The sequence below is a fragment of the Oryctolagus cuniculus genome, chromosome 4 (assembly GCF_051225735.1).
Source record: "Oryctolagus cuniculus isolate XC-2025 breed Fujian yellow rabbit chromosome 4, ASM5122573v1, whole genome shotgun sequence".
In the NCBI taxonomy this organism is placed as follows: Eukaryota; Metazoa; Chordata; class Mammalia; order Lagomorpha; family Leporidae; genus Oryctolagus; species Oryctolagus cuniculus.
In genome coordinates, this window is record NC_142870.1 from 84,940,033 (window position 1) to 84,955,337 (window position 15,305).

Sequence of the window (15,305 nt, forward strand, 5' to 3'; positions counted from 1 at the left end):
TCTGGCTGTTGCAGCCTCTGCCTTTCTGTAACTCTGCCTTTCAAATAAATAAATCTTTTAAAAAATGGAGCAGCTGGGACTCAAAATGGTGCTTATACAGGATGCCAGTATTGCAGAAGGCAGCTTTACCTGCTGTGCCACAACACTGGCACCCTATGTAAAGATTTATTTTATTTATTTGAAAGAGTTACACAGAGAGAGGAGAGGCAGAGAGAGACAGTGGTTTTCATCTGCTGGTTCACTCCCCAACTGTCCGCAACAGCTGGAGTTGCACCGATCTGAAGCCAGGAGCTTCTTCCGGGTCTCCCATGCGGGAGCAGGGGCCCAAAGACTTGGGCCATCTTCTGCTTTCCCAGGCCATAGCAGAGAGCTGGATTGGAAATGGAGCATCCAGGACTTGAACTGGCACCCATATGGGATGCCGGCACTGCAGGCAGTAGCTTTACCAACTGGCCCCTGCACCCAATATATATAATTTACTAACATTTTGACCCTTAACTCGCCGTGCCACAGCACTAGCCCTGAGAGAGAGAGCTTCCATCCCTTGGTTCACTCCCCGAATGGTCGCATCTGCCGGCACTGGGCCAGGCTGATGCCTGGAGCTGTTTCTAGGTCTCCCATGGTACAGGGGCCCAAGCACTTGAGCCATCTTCTTGCTTTTCCCAGGCCATTAGCAGGGAGCTGAATCAGAAGTGGAGCAGCTGGGACTCGAACTGGCCCCCACGTGGCATGCTGACTCTATAGGCCATGTTTAACCCACTCTGCCGCAGCATGAGCCTTGGGAATATTCTTCTGGGGAGAAGAGGAAGATCTATTCTAACAGGCAAAAAGTGCAATTCATGAAAGACAGATGGGTAACATTGCCTGTATTAAGACTTCTTGACCAAAAGACACCCAAAAAAGTGAAGACAAACAACAGATTTTTTTTTTTCTTTTTTACAGAGTGGACAGTGAGAGAGAGACAGAGAGAAAGGTCTTCCTTTGCCGTTGGTTCACCCTCCAGTGGCCACCACGGCTGGCGCGCTGCGGCTGGCGCACCGCGCTGATCCGAAGCCAGGAGCCAGGTGCTTCTGGTCTCCCATGGGGTGCAGGGCCCAAGCACTTGGGCCATCCTCCACTGCCTTCCCTGGCCACAGCAGAGAGCTGGCCTGGAAGAGGTGCAACCGGGACAGAATCTGGTGCCCTGACCGGGACTAGAACCCGGTGTGCCAGCGCTGCTAGGTGGAGGATTAGCCTAGTGAGCCGCGGCACCGGCCAACAGATGTATTCATAACCCCTCTATTACCAAGGAGTCAGTATCCAGAATGTATAATGTCTTTAGTAGTTTGTTTTAAAGGTGTACATGGACATTTTACAACGATTGTAGAAAATGAAGTGAAACATGCTTATTTTGGTACAGAAAATGTAATCTGCGTATGTGGGCTCTTCAAAAAGTTCATTGAAAATGTTTATTAGGAGTAGGCATTTAGCCTAGCAGTTCTGGCTTCCCACTAATGCAGACCCTAGGAGACCCTAGGTCCACATAGTTGGTTGCTGCCACCCACACCAGAGACCTGGCTCAAGTTCCCACCCCCTAGCTTTGCCCCCAGCCCAGCCCTGGCCATTGCCAGCAGTGAACCAGTGGATGGCAGCCCTCTGTCTACCTTTCAGATAAATAAATCATAAAAATTGTAAAAAAAAATGGATTTCAGTTTTTTTGCACCAAAATAGATCTCTTCATCCCATTTCCGACAAACCTTTGGAAAGCTTGTGCGTGTTTTGCATATGGAAAATGGCAAAAGGAAACCCAGGTTTCTCAGATGATGCACAGGTGGTCTTCAGTGCTGTGAAAAGATGGAGTAGTCCTTAAACACGGGAATGAAAGACTAAAACCAGGCTCGGGTAGTTGTTTTGTGTGAATGACTAAAGTGCTCAGTCGGTCCAAGTGTGGGCAGGGCAGGTGGCATTGTGGGTGGGCACAGCCGTGTTGGAAAACAGTGTGACAGCCAGATGAGAACACGCATAGAAACCCCTTCAACTCGGCAGTGTCAACATGTTTGAGAGCGTCCTGGCCTTATTCCGAAAAAGAAAAATCAGTGGAGCAACTCACTCTCCTGGGCCTTGTTCCTAGAAGGAGAAAGGAGACGGTGGTGGGGATGGAGTGGACATTTGGGTGCAGTGTGTCATGAGAAGTGGCCGAGGGGGCTGCAGCAATGGTGTCGCTCGACTTTTCCAGCATGGCGGGGGTGGTCAGGTTGTGCGGTTTCTGGACAACTCCCCCTCTGCCTGTCAGCTTCCACAGCACGATGCAGGGTAAATACAGCCTGTCTTTCAGTTTGGAGATAACTGTCATCAAAACCCCGACTATGCCTTTCGAGATAGGGGCCGCCCCTGGCATGCGTCCTGGTCGCGGCTCTATCTTCAGGATGCAGGGGTGCCTCCCTCTTCCTGTGGGAAGCGCTGGGTCACAGGGAAGCCTTACAGCTTCTCAGTTGCATTGGGGTGCAGAACCATGTCAGGTAAGGCCAAATATTTTTTAAAGATTTTATTTATTTATTTGAGAGGGAGAGACGGAGAGGTCTTCTGTCCACTGGTTCACTCCCCAAATGGTCCCAACGGCCGGAGCTGGGTGCATCCGAAGCCAGGAGCTTTTAGGTCTCCCTAGCCGGTGCAGCAGCCCAAGCGCTGGGGCCATCCTCTGCTGCTTTCCCAGGCTGTAGCAGAGATGCTGGGTCGGAAAAGGGGCAGCCTGGACACGAACCAGCGCCTATATGGGATGCTGGCGCCACCGGAGGAGGCTTAGCCTACAATGCACAGCGCTGGCCCCGTCAAATATTTTTTTTAATTGGTATGGGAAATGAGAAGGCTGCGTCTGTGTGCCTAAGAAGGAACATTGGGTACTAGAAACAAGTGTCAGACTTCACTTGGGAAACAGTGCTTCGGCAGATAAGTTTTATTGTGCGTATTTCATAGACAATTCGATGCCTCGTGTGTTGATGTTTCTTACACATTTTGGAAATGGCAGCTCCTTATTTATGGCGAAGGCAGAATGACCACCCTCAAATCCTAACCACAGGACCCTAATTAAAGGACGTTCTGGGCCTGAGCGTCTTCATCCCAGGGCTGAGGAGGATGGTGGCAATGCCTGCCGAGGTTGCTGTCAGCGCTAAATGATGCACACATAAAGCAATGAGACCACGCAGGGCAGAGAGCATCGGCTTGGCGGCTTTTCCTCGCTCGGAGGTGTACATTATGTCAGTAGGGTAACTCGACCCTGCAGAATGGCGAGGCTGTGAGAACCGGGCTGCAGACGGCCGGTCCCTTCGTGCTGCTGGCTGCGGCCAGCCCTGGCGAGTTAGAAAGCTTCCACAGGAGGCCCAGCTCCGAGGACGACGCTGTCGCCGGAGAGGTTTCCCAGGACTGGCTGTCTGTGGCTTGCACACGAGTTTTTGTGGCTGCTTTACAGAGGGAGTTAGCCCATTAGGAAAAGGAAAGAGTGGGAGCGGCGTGTAGAATGGCTGTCCTGGCACCAGGCAGGGAGAGGTGCACCGCGGAGGAGCAGGGGGTGGGCGCCCAGGTCGGGAGTCCCGCCTGGAGGCTGCCGAGTGGTAGGGTGTGAGCGGAGAGCACCAGTGCCCTCGCGTGCTGACCGCAGCCCCCACTGTTGCCTTTCCAGTGCTGCTCCGGCCCACGCTGCTGTGGGCAGCGCTGGGGCTCCTGCACGCGCAGTCCCTGCCCTGCCCCCGGACCTGCCAGTGCTACTTCCGCGACGCGGCGCGCTGCGTCGGGGGCGAGGTGTCACGCATCGCCGCCTTGGGACTGCCCTCCAACCTCACGCACCTCCTGTTCTACCACATGGGCGCCGGCGCCTTGCAGAACGACAGCTTCCGAGGCATGACGGTCCTGCAGCGCCTGATGCTCTCCGACAGCCACATTTCCGCCGTGGCCCCCGGCACCTTCAGCGACCTGGGCCGACTGAAAACCCTGCGGCTGTCGAGCAACGCGATCCCTCAGCTGCCCGCCGCGCTCCTGGACTCACTGCTGCTCCTGGAACAGCTGTTCCTGGACCACAACGAGCTGCAGAGCATTGACCAGAACACGTTCCGGACCCTGGGCAGCCTGCAGGAGCTCTTCCTGAACCACAACCAGCTCGCCTCCCTCCCCGAGGGCCTCTTCAGAAACCTGAGCAACCTGGAGGTGTTGGACCTGTCGGCCAACAACTTGACCCAGGTGCCCGCCGGCCTGCTCGTGGCGCAGGCGAAGCTCCAGAAACTCATGCTGCACTCGAACCGGCTCGTGTGTCTGGACCCGGGGCTCCTGGACGGCCTGGGCGCCCTGCGGGAGCTGCACCTCCACAACAACCGCATCCTCTCCGTCCCCCCCGGGGCCTTCGACAGCCTGCAGAACCTGAGCTCCCTCACGCTGGCGAGAAACCGCCTGGAGTTTCTGCCCTCCTCGCTGTTTCTCCGCGTGCACCGCTTGACGCTGCTCACCCTCTTCGAGAACCCGCTGGCCGAGCTGCCCGGGACGCTCTTCGGAGAGATGGCTGGCCTGCGGGAGCTCTGGCTGAACCGCACGCGGCTGCGCACCCTGCCGCAAGCCGCCTTCCGCAACCTGAGCGGCCTGCAGGTGCTGGGCGTGACGCACAGCCAGCTGCTGAGCTCGCTGCCCGACGGCTTGCTGCGCGGCCTCGGCCACCTGCGCCACCTGTCGCTCCGCCGCAACCGGCTGCGGGCCCTGCCGCGCGCGCTCTTCCGCAACCTCAGCAGCCTGCAGGAGGTGCAGCTCCACCACAACGAGCTGCAGACCCTGCCTGGCGACGTGTTTGAGGGCCTGCCGCGGCTGACGGAGGTCCTACTAGGGCGCAACCCCTGGCGCTGCGACTGCGGCCTGCGACCCTTCCTGCGGTGGCTGCGGCAGCACCGGGGCCTGGCGGACCTGGCGGGCCAGGCCGAGCCGCCGCGGTGCCACGGCTCCGGGCAGTACGCGGACCTGGTGCTCTGGGAACTGCCTGAGGGCGACCCGCCGTGCACCGGCGAGCTGGCTCTCACTGACAACTTCTCCGAAGCCCCCGCGACCCCTGCTCTGCAGCCCAACAGCTCGGAGGCCGGGCCGTGGGCCCAGCCGGTAGTCGTCGACGGACGTCCAGACCACAAGCTGTTCTGGGGTCTTTATGTTCTGCTTCTGACCACTCAGGCAGTAATAACCGGCATCATTGTGTTTGCTATGATTAAAATCGGCAGGCTCTTTCGAAAGTTAATCAGAGAGAGCGCGCTTGAGTCCGTGGGCGCACCTTAGTGAGACACTGCTCTCCTCCTCGCCTTCCTCCTCCCCTGCGTTTCTTCTTCTCCCTTCCCCCTTCCCCTCCTTTTTTTTTCCATCTCCTCCTCCTCTTCTTCCTCCTCGATCGCTCATATTCACCTGCCTCCCCTGTCCTGCACACTCCTGGGCGTGGATTGCGTGTTGCGTGTCGGGTCTGATGTCTGTGGGAGAGGGGCCTCTCCCGTTTGTGGACACGGCCACAGCAGGTGTCCGGGAAACCCCTGTGTCAGCGGGGACCGGATACAAGGAATCCCTGGGATCCTACTGCTGTGGCTGTTCCTGGGGGGAGGGGCATGCTTGGGGCTCCTTACCTGCCTGTGTGGGAGGAGAACTCTTCCAGCTCTTGCCCTTGCCACAGCTTCCTCACATGGCGGCTGTCTTTGCTAGGGGCTCCATCTTTTTAGGGAGTATTTCCACCAGAGACTTCCTCTGTCACAGGCCTGGGGGTGAGGAGGGGGCAGGTGAGGAGAGCGCCCCCCTGAGCTCAGCCCCAGCGGGGAGGCCCTGCCAGCCCAGGGTGAGGGTGAGGAGAGGGGTGGAGGGAGGAGAGGACAGGCAGGGTGGGGCTGGCCGGCCCCTGCAGCTGCGCAGTGTGCCCCCCCACCCCCCCGAGACCCCACTTGGACCCTGGTTCTGGTTGCCTGGAGTTCCGTGCACCTCATTCACACGCACGTATGAAGCACCTGACGTGTGGCAGGTGCTCCTGGATGTGGCGGGAAGCCTGGTCTCTGGTTGATTAGGCTCGTAGCCCGTTCTCATTTACTCTTGCCATTGAGAGCAGTAAACCTTGTCGCTTCAGTTGGGTGTGTGTGCTGGTGAGCGCAGGGCAATGGCAACCACGGGTGCCAGCCCCAGCACCTAAGTGATCGCATAGGACTTTGGGCGAGACCCTGTCACCCGTTCTCTCGCTCTCTAAGCCTTGGCTTCCTCACCCCTGAGAAGCAGTAAGCCTCACAGAGTGGTTGTAAGAAGTCAAGGCAGTACAGCCAATAATGTCTTAGCCTGGTGACCTGCATACAGTAAATGCTCAATAAATGTTAGCTCCTATTACTACAGGGTGAGCAATTGTTACTGGCATCTTGTTTACTAAAAAGAGCTTAGAGTTGATTTTTCTTCTCAGCGTATAAAGGTCAGAGCAAACTCAACGTTGAGATGGCAGCCCCATCAGTCTGTCTTCACCTGTGGGCGGTCCTAGCTCTGTGTGGGCAGGCTCTGTCCTCGCTGGCCAGCACAGTAGACCCTCCCAGCAACACCACCTGCATGTGGAGCAGAGAGAGCCGGAGCCTGGCATTTGTGGCTGCACTTCCCCTTCACAGCCAGGTTCGAACGTTGCCTCCTGGGGAAGCCCTCCCTGATTGCCCAGCAGACTAAAGCTTTCCCTGCCATGAGCGCCTCCATTTGGTCCTGGTCACCCTCCGTTCTGGAGTGTTACTTTAAGGTGTCTGTGTATGTGCTGCCTCCACTGTCCGCTCTTGTCTTTATTCCCAATGCTCCCAGTTTTCAAACTTCCTATAGCACAAATCTGGCTTTTTTCTCTTTTTTGAAAGAGGCAGAGAACCAGAGTTCTCCATCTGCTGGTTCACCCTCAAATGCCCGGCATGGCTGGGACTGGGCAGATCTGAAATTGGGATCTGGGAAACCAGTTACTTGAGCCAGCATGACTGCTCCCAGGGGTCTGCACTAGCAGGAAGTTAGAATTGGAGCCAGAACCAAGACTTGCAGCCAGACACTCGGCCCCAGAACCCGGGCATCCTAATTGGCCATCTTCACTGATAGCCTAAACACCCAGTCGAAAATCCAGGCTCTTTGGATGGGCTGCAGACTCCAGCTGTAACCAGCGCTCTCAGGCCAGCCACCTGCCCCCTCACCTGTAGAGTGGGGGTGACAGTGGTTCTTACCCTGGTCGCCAGGATGGAATTAGATAATCCATGTCAAGTAGTTAGGTAGTGGCTGGCCCCCGTGGGGCTCCAGAGCTATTGGGACAGATCTTCCGGGACACACTGTGCTGGCACATTGCTGGGCGCCTGTGCACGTGGGCCTCCTGCAGCGACCAAGTGGTCAGCAGCCCGACAAGCAGTGACTACGACATACACACTCCTGTGGCACCCGCCTTTCCGCGTCCCTTCCAACGGTGACATCTCTGCCGAGCTCGGGCCCTCTTCAAACTTTCAGAACCTTGTGGAGGACAAATCCATACGCCTCAGCCAGCTTTATAAACTCCTCCTCTGCTGGTGTGCGTCAGGTTTTTTGTTTTAACAGTATAATATACAGCGGATAAAGTTGAAGGCTTTAAGCTTGAATAGCTTTTCCCTGAGTCTATGCCCCTCCTCTCCTTAGAGGTTAATGACGATCGATTTGGTGTTTTGCATCCCTATGCACGATTTTATACCCCTACTGCATGTGTCCACAGCCCCGAACAAGCTCAAGTAGTGCTTTGCAGGCTTCCAGATTTGATATAAGCCGTACTGTTCTGCACATGGCCTTCTCTGTTTTTCTGAGCTAAGAACCTTTTGAGATTTATCCACCTGATGCATTTGGCTCTAGTTCACTTATTTTATATACAATATTCTAGACAGAATATTCTGTATAATATTCTATTGACTGCCTATGCCATCATTTATTTGTTCTTTTGTTTATGGACACTTATCCCCAGTAATTTTTTTCTTTTTAGTCCCCATTTTCTGCATCCTCCCTACCTTTTAAATCTTTTTTTAAACTTGACTCTCATTTTGTTTGAAAGGCAGAGAGATAGAAAGATCTTCCATTCATGCCCCAAATGCAAGCTGCAGCCAGAGCCAGGAGTCTGGAACTCCATCTGGGTCTCCCATATTAGTGGCAGGGGCTCAAGCACTTGAGCCATTGTCTGCTGTCTCCCAGGGTGCATTAACAGGAAGCCAGACTGGAAGTGGAGCCAGGACTTGAACCCAGGTACACTAACACCAAATACAGGTGTCCTAAGCAGTGGGACTGCTGCACCAACCCCCACCCCTTAACTCTTGATAATGTCAATCTGTTAGGGATGCCATGGTACCTCATTGCTGCTTTATATGTCCTTGGTAAGTGTTGAAGTCGATCCTGTTTTTAAATGTTTAATGAAATTTAGGCTTTTTTTCTTGAAAATTATGTGTATACATTGACCAATTTATAAGGGAACAATTTTGTCTTCTTGTTGGCTTTGAGAAAGTGTTTACATATTTGAGGTATTCTTTGCACATTCTGGACACTGATCTTCTGTAAGCGAGCGATACAGCTGGCAACTATCCTGTCCAGTCTGATTTTACTCGGTCTATGCAGCCTTTTGTTGAAAACAGGAGTTTTCTTTTTAATCTAGTCAAGTTCAGCAACATAACTTTACAGTTTGTACTGTAGACTTTTGTGTTTTCTTCTGTAAGTTTTGCTTTTCACAGTTAGGTCTAAAACTGCATGGGGGCCCAGCACTGTGGCCTAGTGGGTAAAGCCACTGCCTGCAGTGCCCGCGTGGGTTTTAGTCCCAGCTGCTCCACTTCCGATCCAGCTCTCTGCTATGGCCTGGGAAAGCAATAGAAGATGGCCTGAGTCCTTGGGCCCCTGCACCCGTGTGGGAGATCTGGAGGGAGCTCCTGGCTCCTGGCTTCAGATCAGGGCAGCTCCAATGGTTGCAGCCATCTGCAGTGAACCAGTGGATGGAAGACCTCTCTCTCTCTGTCTCTCCTCTCTCTGTGTAACTCTGACTTTCAAATAAAAAGTAAAAATGAAAACCTGCATGGACCGTGTTTTTGTGTAAGGTAGAGAGCCAGCTGTATTTTTTTCCAGCTGTGTATCCTGTTGTCCCAGATCCTGGATCAGACATTGTCTTTCCCTGCTGTCATTTATCAAGTTCCTGTATGTGTGCGGTTTGGTCTCTGAGTGCTGCAGCCTAGATCACTAGTCTCTTGGCCTAACCACTGGTCTCTACACTCATAATCTTCCTTGCTGCAGCTTTTAGAATTTTTGGTGTAGGACCAGCTTGTTCTTTTTTCTATTTTTAGCCTTTGCAATTCTATTCACATTTTATGGTCAGCAGGACAAACTCCACTGGGAAACCCTGCTGGGATTTTGACAGGATTTGCCATGAGTTTATTAGCTGATTTGGGGAAGAATTTGCATTTTTTATGATATTTAATGTTCTTGCCATTGAACATGATCCACCTTTACTGTTATTTAGGTCTTTTCAAATCTCTTCATGTTGCAGAATTGTTGTCATATAAATCTTGCACAGGGTTTGCTAGATTGGTTCCTGGGTGTCTTCACCCTTATTTGTTGCTATGATAGATGATATTTATTTGAAGAATCACAATTTCTAATTATTATTACCCATATATAGGAATATGATTTGCTTTTTATAAATATATTTGGCAATATTTGTAATAGTTTACTTTTTCCTATTAAAATCTTATAAGCATTATTTTTATTTTCTTACTATGTTAAAGCCTCCAATATGACATTGAATAGAAAGGGTGATGGTAAGCAAGCTTAAAACCACCCTGTCTCTTGGTCTCTGCCTTTCAAATAAAATTTGAGCCGGTGCTGGGGCACCAGAACACCGGGTTCTAGTCCCGGTCAGGGTGCCGGATTCTGTCCCGGTTGCCCCTCTTCCAGGCCGGCTCTCTGCTGTGGCCAGGGAGTGCAGTGGAGGATGGCCCAAGTGCTTGGGCCCTGCACCCCATGGGAGACCAGGAGAAGCACCTGGCTCCTGCCATTGGATCAGCGTGGTGTGCCGGCCGCAGCGTGCCGGCCGCAGCGGCCATTGGAGGGTGAACCAACGGCAAAGGAAGACCTTTCTCTCTGTCTCTCTCACTGTCCACTCTGCCTGTCAAAATAAATAAATAAATAAATTAAAATTTGAAAATCAATAAATAAAAAAGAAAAGGGGCAGCTTTTGGTGGGACAGCTTGAATCGCAACCTGGGATACCCGGATCCCAGATGCCCCGTTTCTGAGCCAGCTTCCTGGCAATACACATCCTGCATGGCAGCAGGTGGAGCCAGGAACTTCAGCCTGGCCCAGCTCCAGCTGTTGCAGCCATCGGGGAGTGAATCAGCGGATGGCCGATCTCTGTCTTTCTCTCTTTCTGTGTCTGCATTTCAACTTAAGAAAATGAAAATAAATGAAATGATCCATCTGATTGCAAATGGAATCCCTCTAACGTTTTGTCAACAAATGTGACTTTTCTAGTCCTAATTTTTAAAGTATGTCTTCAAATCATGAGTAGATGTTAAATTTTATCAACTTGTATCTTACTTATTGAGATGTTTACATGTTTTTTCCTTCAATATGTTAAAATGATGAATACATACACAGATTTTGAGAAGTTAAGTTTATTTTTGTCTTCTTTCAGTAAACAAGTCTAGCCATGCATTTAAAACGTATATTGCTGATTTAATTTGCTAATATCTTATTTATGACATTTAACATCTGTCCACTAGTGAGATGTGTTTGTAAATTTTTAAAAATTACTATCCTCAACTGGTTTTGTTATCCAAATTATACAGCTTCACTGTGTGGGTGGGGATGTGCTCTCTGGAGTGGTTTATTAAAGTTAAGATGATCTTCCCTCGACTGTGTTGTAGAACTCAGAAAACCCATCGTGGCCTGTTGGATTGCCTATGTGCGAGTCTTGGTGTATTAGGCTCCATCGGTGCCTAGCAGTTGCCCTGAATCAGAGTTTCCGAGTCAGTGGTCTGGGAGCTCAGCTGGGGGGTCTGCCCAGGCCTCCCAGGAGGTTTCATGAGACTGTTGGCTGAGGTTGGAGGATCTGCTCCCAAACACCCCGCTCCTGGCACTGGCCGGACCAAGAACGCAGACCCCTGCTGGCTGCGCCCCTTCGTCCACTTGCTGTGGCAGTAACGAGATCCCCAAGGCTGGGAACTTGGTAAAGAAGAGAGGTTATTTAGCTCACAGTGCTGGAGGGCAGAGCATGGTGCTGGCATCCTGGCCAGGGACCCCGGCTGCAGGAGAAGCGGGAAAGGAAACAACCTCCTGCAGAAAAGATCAAGAGTGAGTGGTGGCCGGTGGATGCGTCAGTCCCCTATAGGGGTGGGGCCCAGGTCTAATCCTGGGCACCTGCCCCTCCCACCCCGGGGTCCCAGCGCCTGCACCTCTAGGAGGAGCCCATCCAGCCCAGCCCCCTCCTCACCCCTCAGCCGCTGGCCCCCCAGGCAGGAGCTGGTCTGCATTTGAAATACAAGTTATGGAGTGTGTTTTTTATTCCAGCTGTGTTCATCTGTTTTACCTTTCTGTCACTGATTTCCAAATCAGTTGTGATATCTGATCCCAGTTCTTTGAACATTTTTAAGACTTGTTTTATAGCCTAGTACATGGTCAATTTTTGTAAATATCCTCTTGAGAAAACAGTGTGTGTGTGTGTGTGTGTGTGTGTGTGTTTATGCTCTTCCTAATTGCACTCAGGATATTATCTGTCCTTTGGGTAAATCCTGAAGCTGCTAAGTCTTCTGTAAATTTTAATTTTTGGTCTGTTTTTCAGTTAATTACTGAGAAAAAAAATTGTGAATTTGTCAATTTCCCATTATAATTGTATATTTATGTAGCATAAATACATATATACATATATGCACAAACATAAAATAATATAAGAAGGTACTTCCCAAAGTTCATGGGAAATGAAATTTAAAAGCAAGTTTTGGGGCTGGCATCCCATATGGACACCGGTTCGAGTCCCGGCTGCTCCGCTTCCAATCCAGCTCCCTGCTGTATCCTGGGAAAGCAGTAGAAGATGGCCCAGGGGCTAGTGTTCTGGCACAGCAGATTAAACTACCACTTGCAACACTGGCATCTCATATGAGCTCCAGTTTGAGTCCCGCTCCCTCTCTGATCCAGCAACAGAGGAGGGCCCAAGTACTTGGGCCCAGACCACCCACATGGGAGACCTGGGTGGAGTTCCAGGCTCCTGGCTCTGACCTGGCCCAGCCCTGGCCTTTGCATCCATTTGGAGGGTGAACCTGCAGATGGAAGATATTGCTCTCTCTGTCTCTCCCTTTCTCTGTAATTGTCCCTTTCAAATAAATAGATGAATCTTTTTTAAAAAATTCAAGTTTTTTTTAATTTTTTTTTTGACAGGCAGAGTGGACAGTGAGAGAGAGAGAGACAGAGAGAAAGGTCTTCCTTTGCTGTTGGTTCACCCTCCAATGGCCGCCGCGGCCAGCGCGCTGCGGCCGGCGTACCGCGCTGATCCGATGGCAGGAGCCAGGTGCTTATCCTGGTCTCCCATGGGGTGCAGGGCCCAAGGACTTGGGCCATCCTCCACTGCACTCCCGGGCCACAGCAGAGAGCTGGCCTGGAAGAGGGGCAACCGGGACAGAATCTGGTGCCCCGACCGGGACTAGAACCCGGTGTGCCGGCGCCGCAAGGCAGAGGATTAGCCTAGTGAGCCGCGGTGCCGGCCAAAAATTCAAGTTTTTAAAAATAAAGAAAACAAAAGATAAATGTGTTTGGGTGCAGAAATATTTTCAAATCCACACATAGTTTTTCATAATACATATGTTTCATTGACTTTTTTTTAAAGGTTTATTTATTTATTTGAAAGGCAGAGTCACAGAGCGGCAGAGGCAGAGAGAGAGAGAGACAGAGACAGAGAGAAAGGTCTTCCAACCACTGGTTCACTCCCCAGATGGCCGCAAAGGTTGGAGCTGCACCAATCCTAAGCCAGGAGCCAGGAACTTCCTCCAAGTCTCCCATGTGGGTGCAGGGGCCCAAGCACTTGGGCCCTCTTCTGCTGCTTTCCCAGGCCACAGCAGAGAGCCGGACTGGAAGAGGAGCAGCCAGGACTAGAACCCGGAGCCCATATGGGATGCCGGAGCAGCAGGCGGAGGATTAACCAAGTGAGCCATGGCACCAGCTCCTGAGAAGTTTAAATCATTATATTTTCCAGGTGATTTTTTTTTTACCTTTTACAATTGTATCAGCTTTTATGCTTTTCTTAAAATCTGCTTTATGCAATTTATTTTTTTGTAACTGTATTCGTTTTCTTCTGGTTAATATCTCTGTAGGATTTATTTTCCAATTCTTTATTTTTACCTTTTATCTTTAGTTTTACTTTAGGTGTATCTTTTGTAACCAGCATGCACCTGGATTTTTCTAAATTTTGTTCAGATAAGGTATTTATTTATTTATTTATTTTTAATTTATTTAATGAGCATAAATTTCCAAAGTACAGCTTCTGGACCACAATAGCCTCCTCCCCCCCCCCACCGTGTCTTCCCTCCCATCCACAACGCTCCCCTCTCCCACTCCCTCTCCCCTTCCCCTTCACATCAGAATTAATTTTCAATTCAGATAAGGTATTTTTAAAAAGCATTTGTTTTATTTATTTGAAAGTCAGAGGATCTAGGGACATGGAGAGATAGAAAGAGATCTTCCATCCTCTGGTTCACTCCCCCAGTGGCTGCAAATAGCCAGGGCTGGGCCGAACTGAAGCCAGGAGCCAGGAACTCCATCGGGATCTCCTATGTGGTTGGCAAGGGCCCAAGTACTTGGCTGTCTTCCACTGCCTTCTCAGGAACAGAAGCAGGGAGCTGGACTGGAAGCGAAGCAGCTGGAACACAACTGGCACTCGGGTATGGGATCCCTGAGTTGCAGGTGCTGGCTTAACCCACAGTGCCACAATTCTGGCTTCTCAGATAACGTGTTTCTATTAGGAGATGAAATTGATCTATTCGGGTTTATTTTAGGTGGTTACTGACTGGTCCTTACCATAAAGCTATTTTGTGTTTTCTGTTTCCCATTTTCTTGTTTTTTTTTTTTGTTTGTTTTTTTGTTTTTTGTTGTTGTTGTTTTGTTTTTTGACAGGCAGAGTGGACAGTGAGAGAGAGAGAGAGACAGAGAGAAAGGTCTTCCTTTCGCCATTGGTTTACCCTCCAATGGCTGCCACGGCCAGTGCGCTGCGGCTGGCGCACCGCGCTGATCTGAAGCCAGGAGCCAGGTGCTTCTCCTGGTCTCCCATGGGGTGCAGGGCCCAAGCACTTGGGCCATCCTCCACTGCACTCCTGGGCCACAGCAGAGAGCTGGCCTGGAAGAGGGGCAACTGGGACAGAATCCGGCGCCCCGACTGGGACTAGAACCCGGTGTGCCGGCGCCGCAAGGCGGAGGATTAGCCCATTGAGCCACGGCGCCGCCTCTCTGTTTCCCATTTTCTTTCTTTGCTGCCCACCCCCTCCTTGCCTGCCCTCTGGTAGAATTTTGAAGTCTGTGTTGACCCTGACACTGACATTCCATAGTGGAGTGCCTGGGATTCAGTTCTGCCTCTACTTCAGATCCAGCTTTCTGCTGATGTGCACCTTGGGGGGTGGCAGTGAGGGCTCAAATACCCGGATCGCTGCCACCCATGTGGGAGACCCAGATAGAGTTCCAGGCTCCTGGCTTCAGCCTAGCCAAGCCCCAGGCATATGGGAACTGAACCAGTGGATGGAAGATTCTCTCTCTCTTTCTCTTCCTTTAAAATAAATAAATAAACTTTTTTTTTTAAAGTGAGGCAATTTAAGAATCAACTCTGGGAACTTTGTGCACATAGGCAAGAGCCATTGCTCAGGAGCTCCGTCTAGGCTCCTGGGCTGGCAAGCCAGGTGCTGTTCTGGGAACCCCCACAAGCCAGCGTGTTTGTGGAGGGTGGTTTCTCCAGGACCTTATAATCTTATTAAATGATCTGTTTGTTTTACTAGGGGTGGAAGCAGAGGCAACCGCCTTATACGAGCTTTCGAATGACTCGCTGGCTTCTGTTCCTCATCTCACAGCTGCCCGGCATCACGCCCGCGGCACCTCTCTTCACGCCTCCCTGGGGTTCTTAGCAGAAGCCTGGGTGTCTGTGCTCCGACTGGAGGTGGCTTCCTCCTCGCCTCCCTCTCCTCCAACGGTTCCTTTCCACAGGCTGCAGAGGCCTCCCACCGTCCATCTCCGGTTCCCTGGCACATCGTGGCTTTGTGCCATTGCAACTCCTTCCCGACATCGAGGCGGGGTCTTTGGAGGGGGGAGCAG

The 15,305-nt window shown here is 51.6% G+C and overlaps 1 protein-coding gene across 1 annotated transcript; it reads left to right on the forward strand.

The window, feature by feature from the left end:
• The first annotated feature begins 27 nt into the window (after nt 1-27).
• Nucleotides 28-10,897, forward strand: GP5 (glycoprotein V platelet). The gene has a single exon (XM_089330829.1). The coding sequence runs from the start codon at nt 3,835-3,837 to the stop codon at nt 5,275-5,277; it is 1,443 nt and encodes a 480-aa protein (XP_089186955.1). The 5' UTR covers nt 28-3,834; the 3' UTR covers nt 5,278-10,897.
• Nucleotides 10,898-15,305: the final 4,408 nt, after the last annotated feature.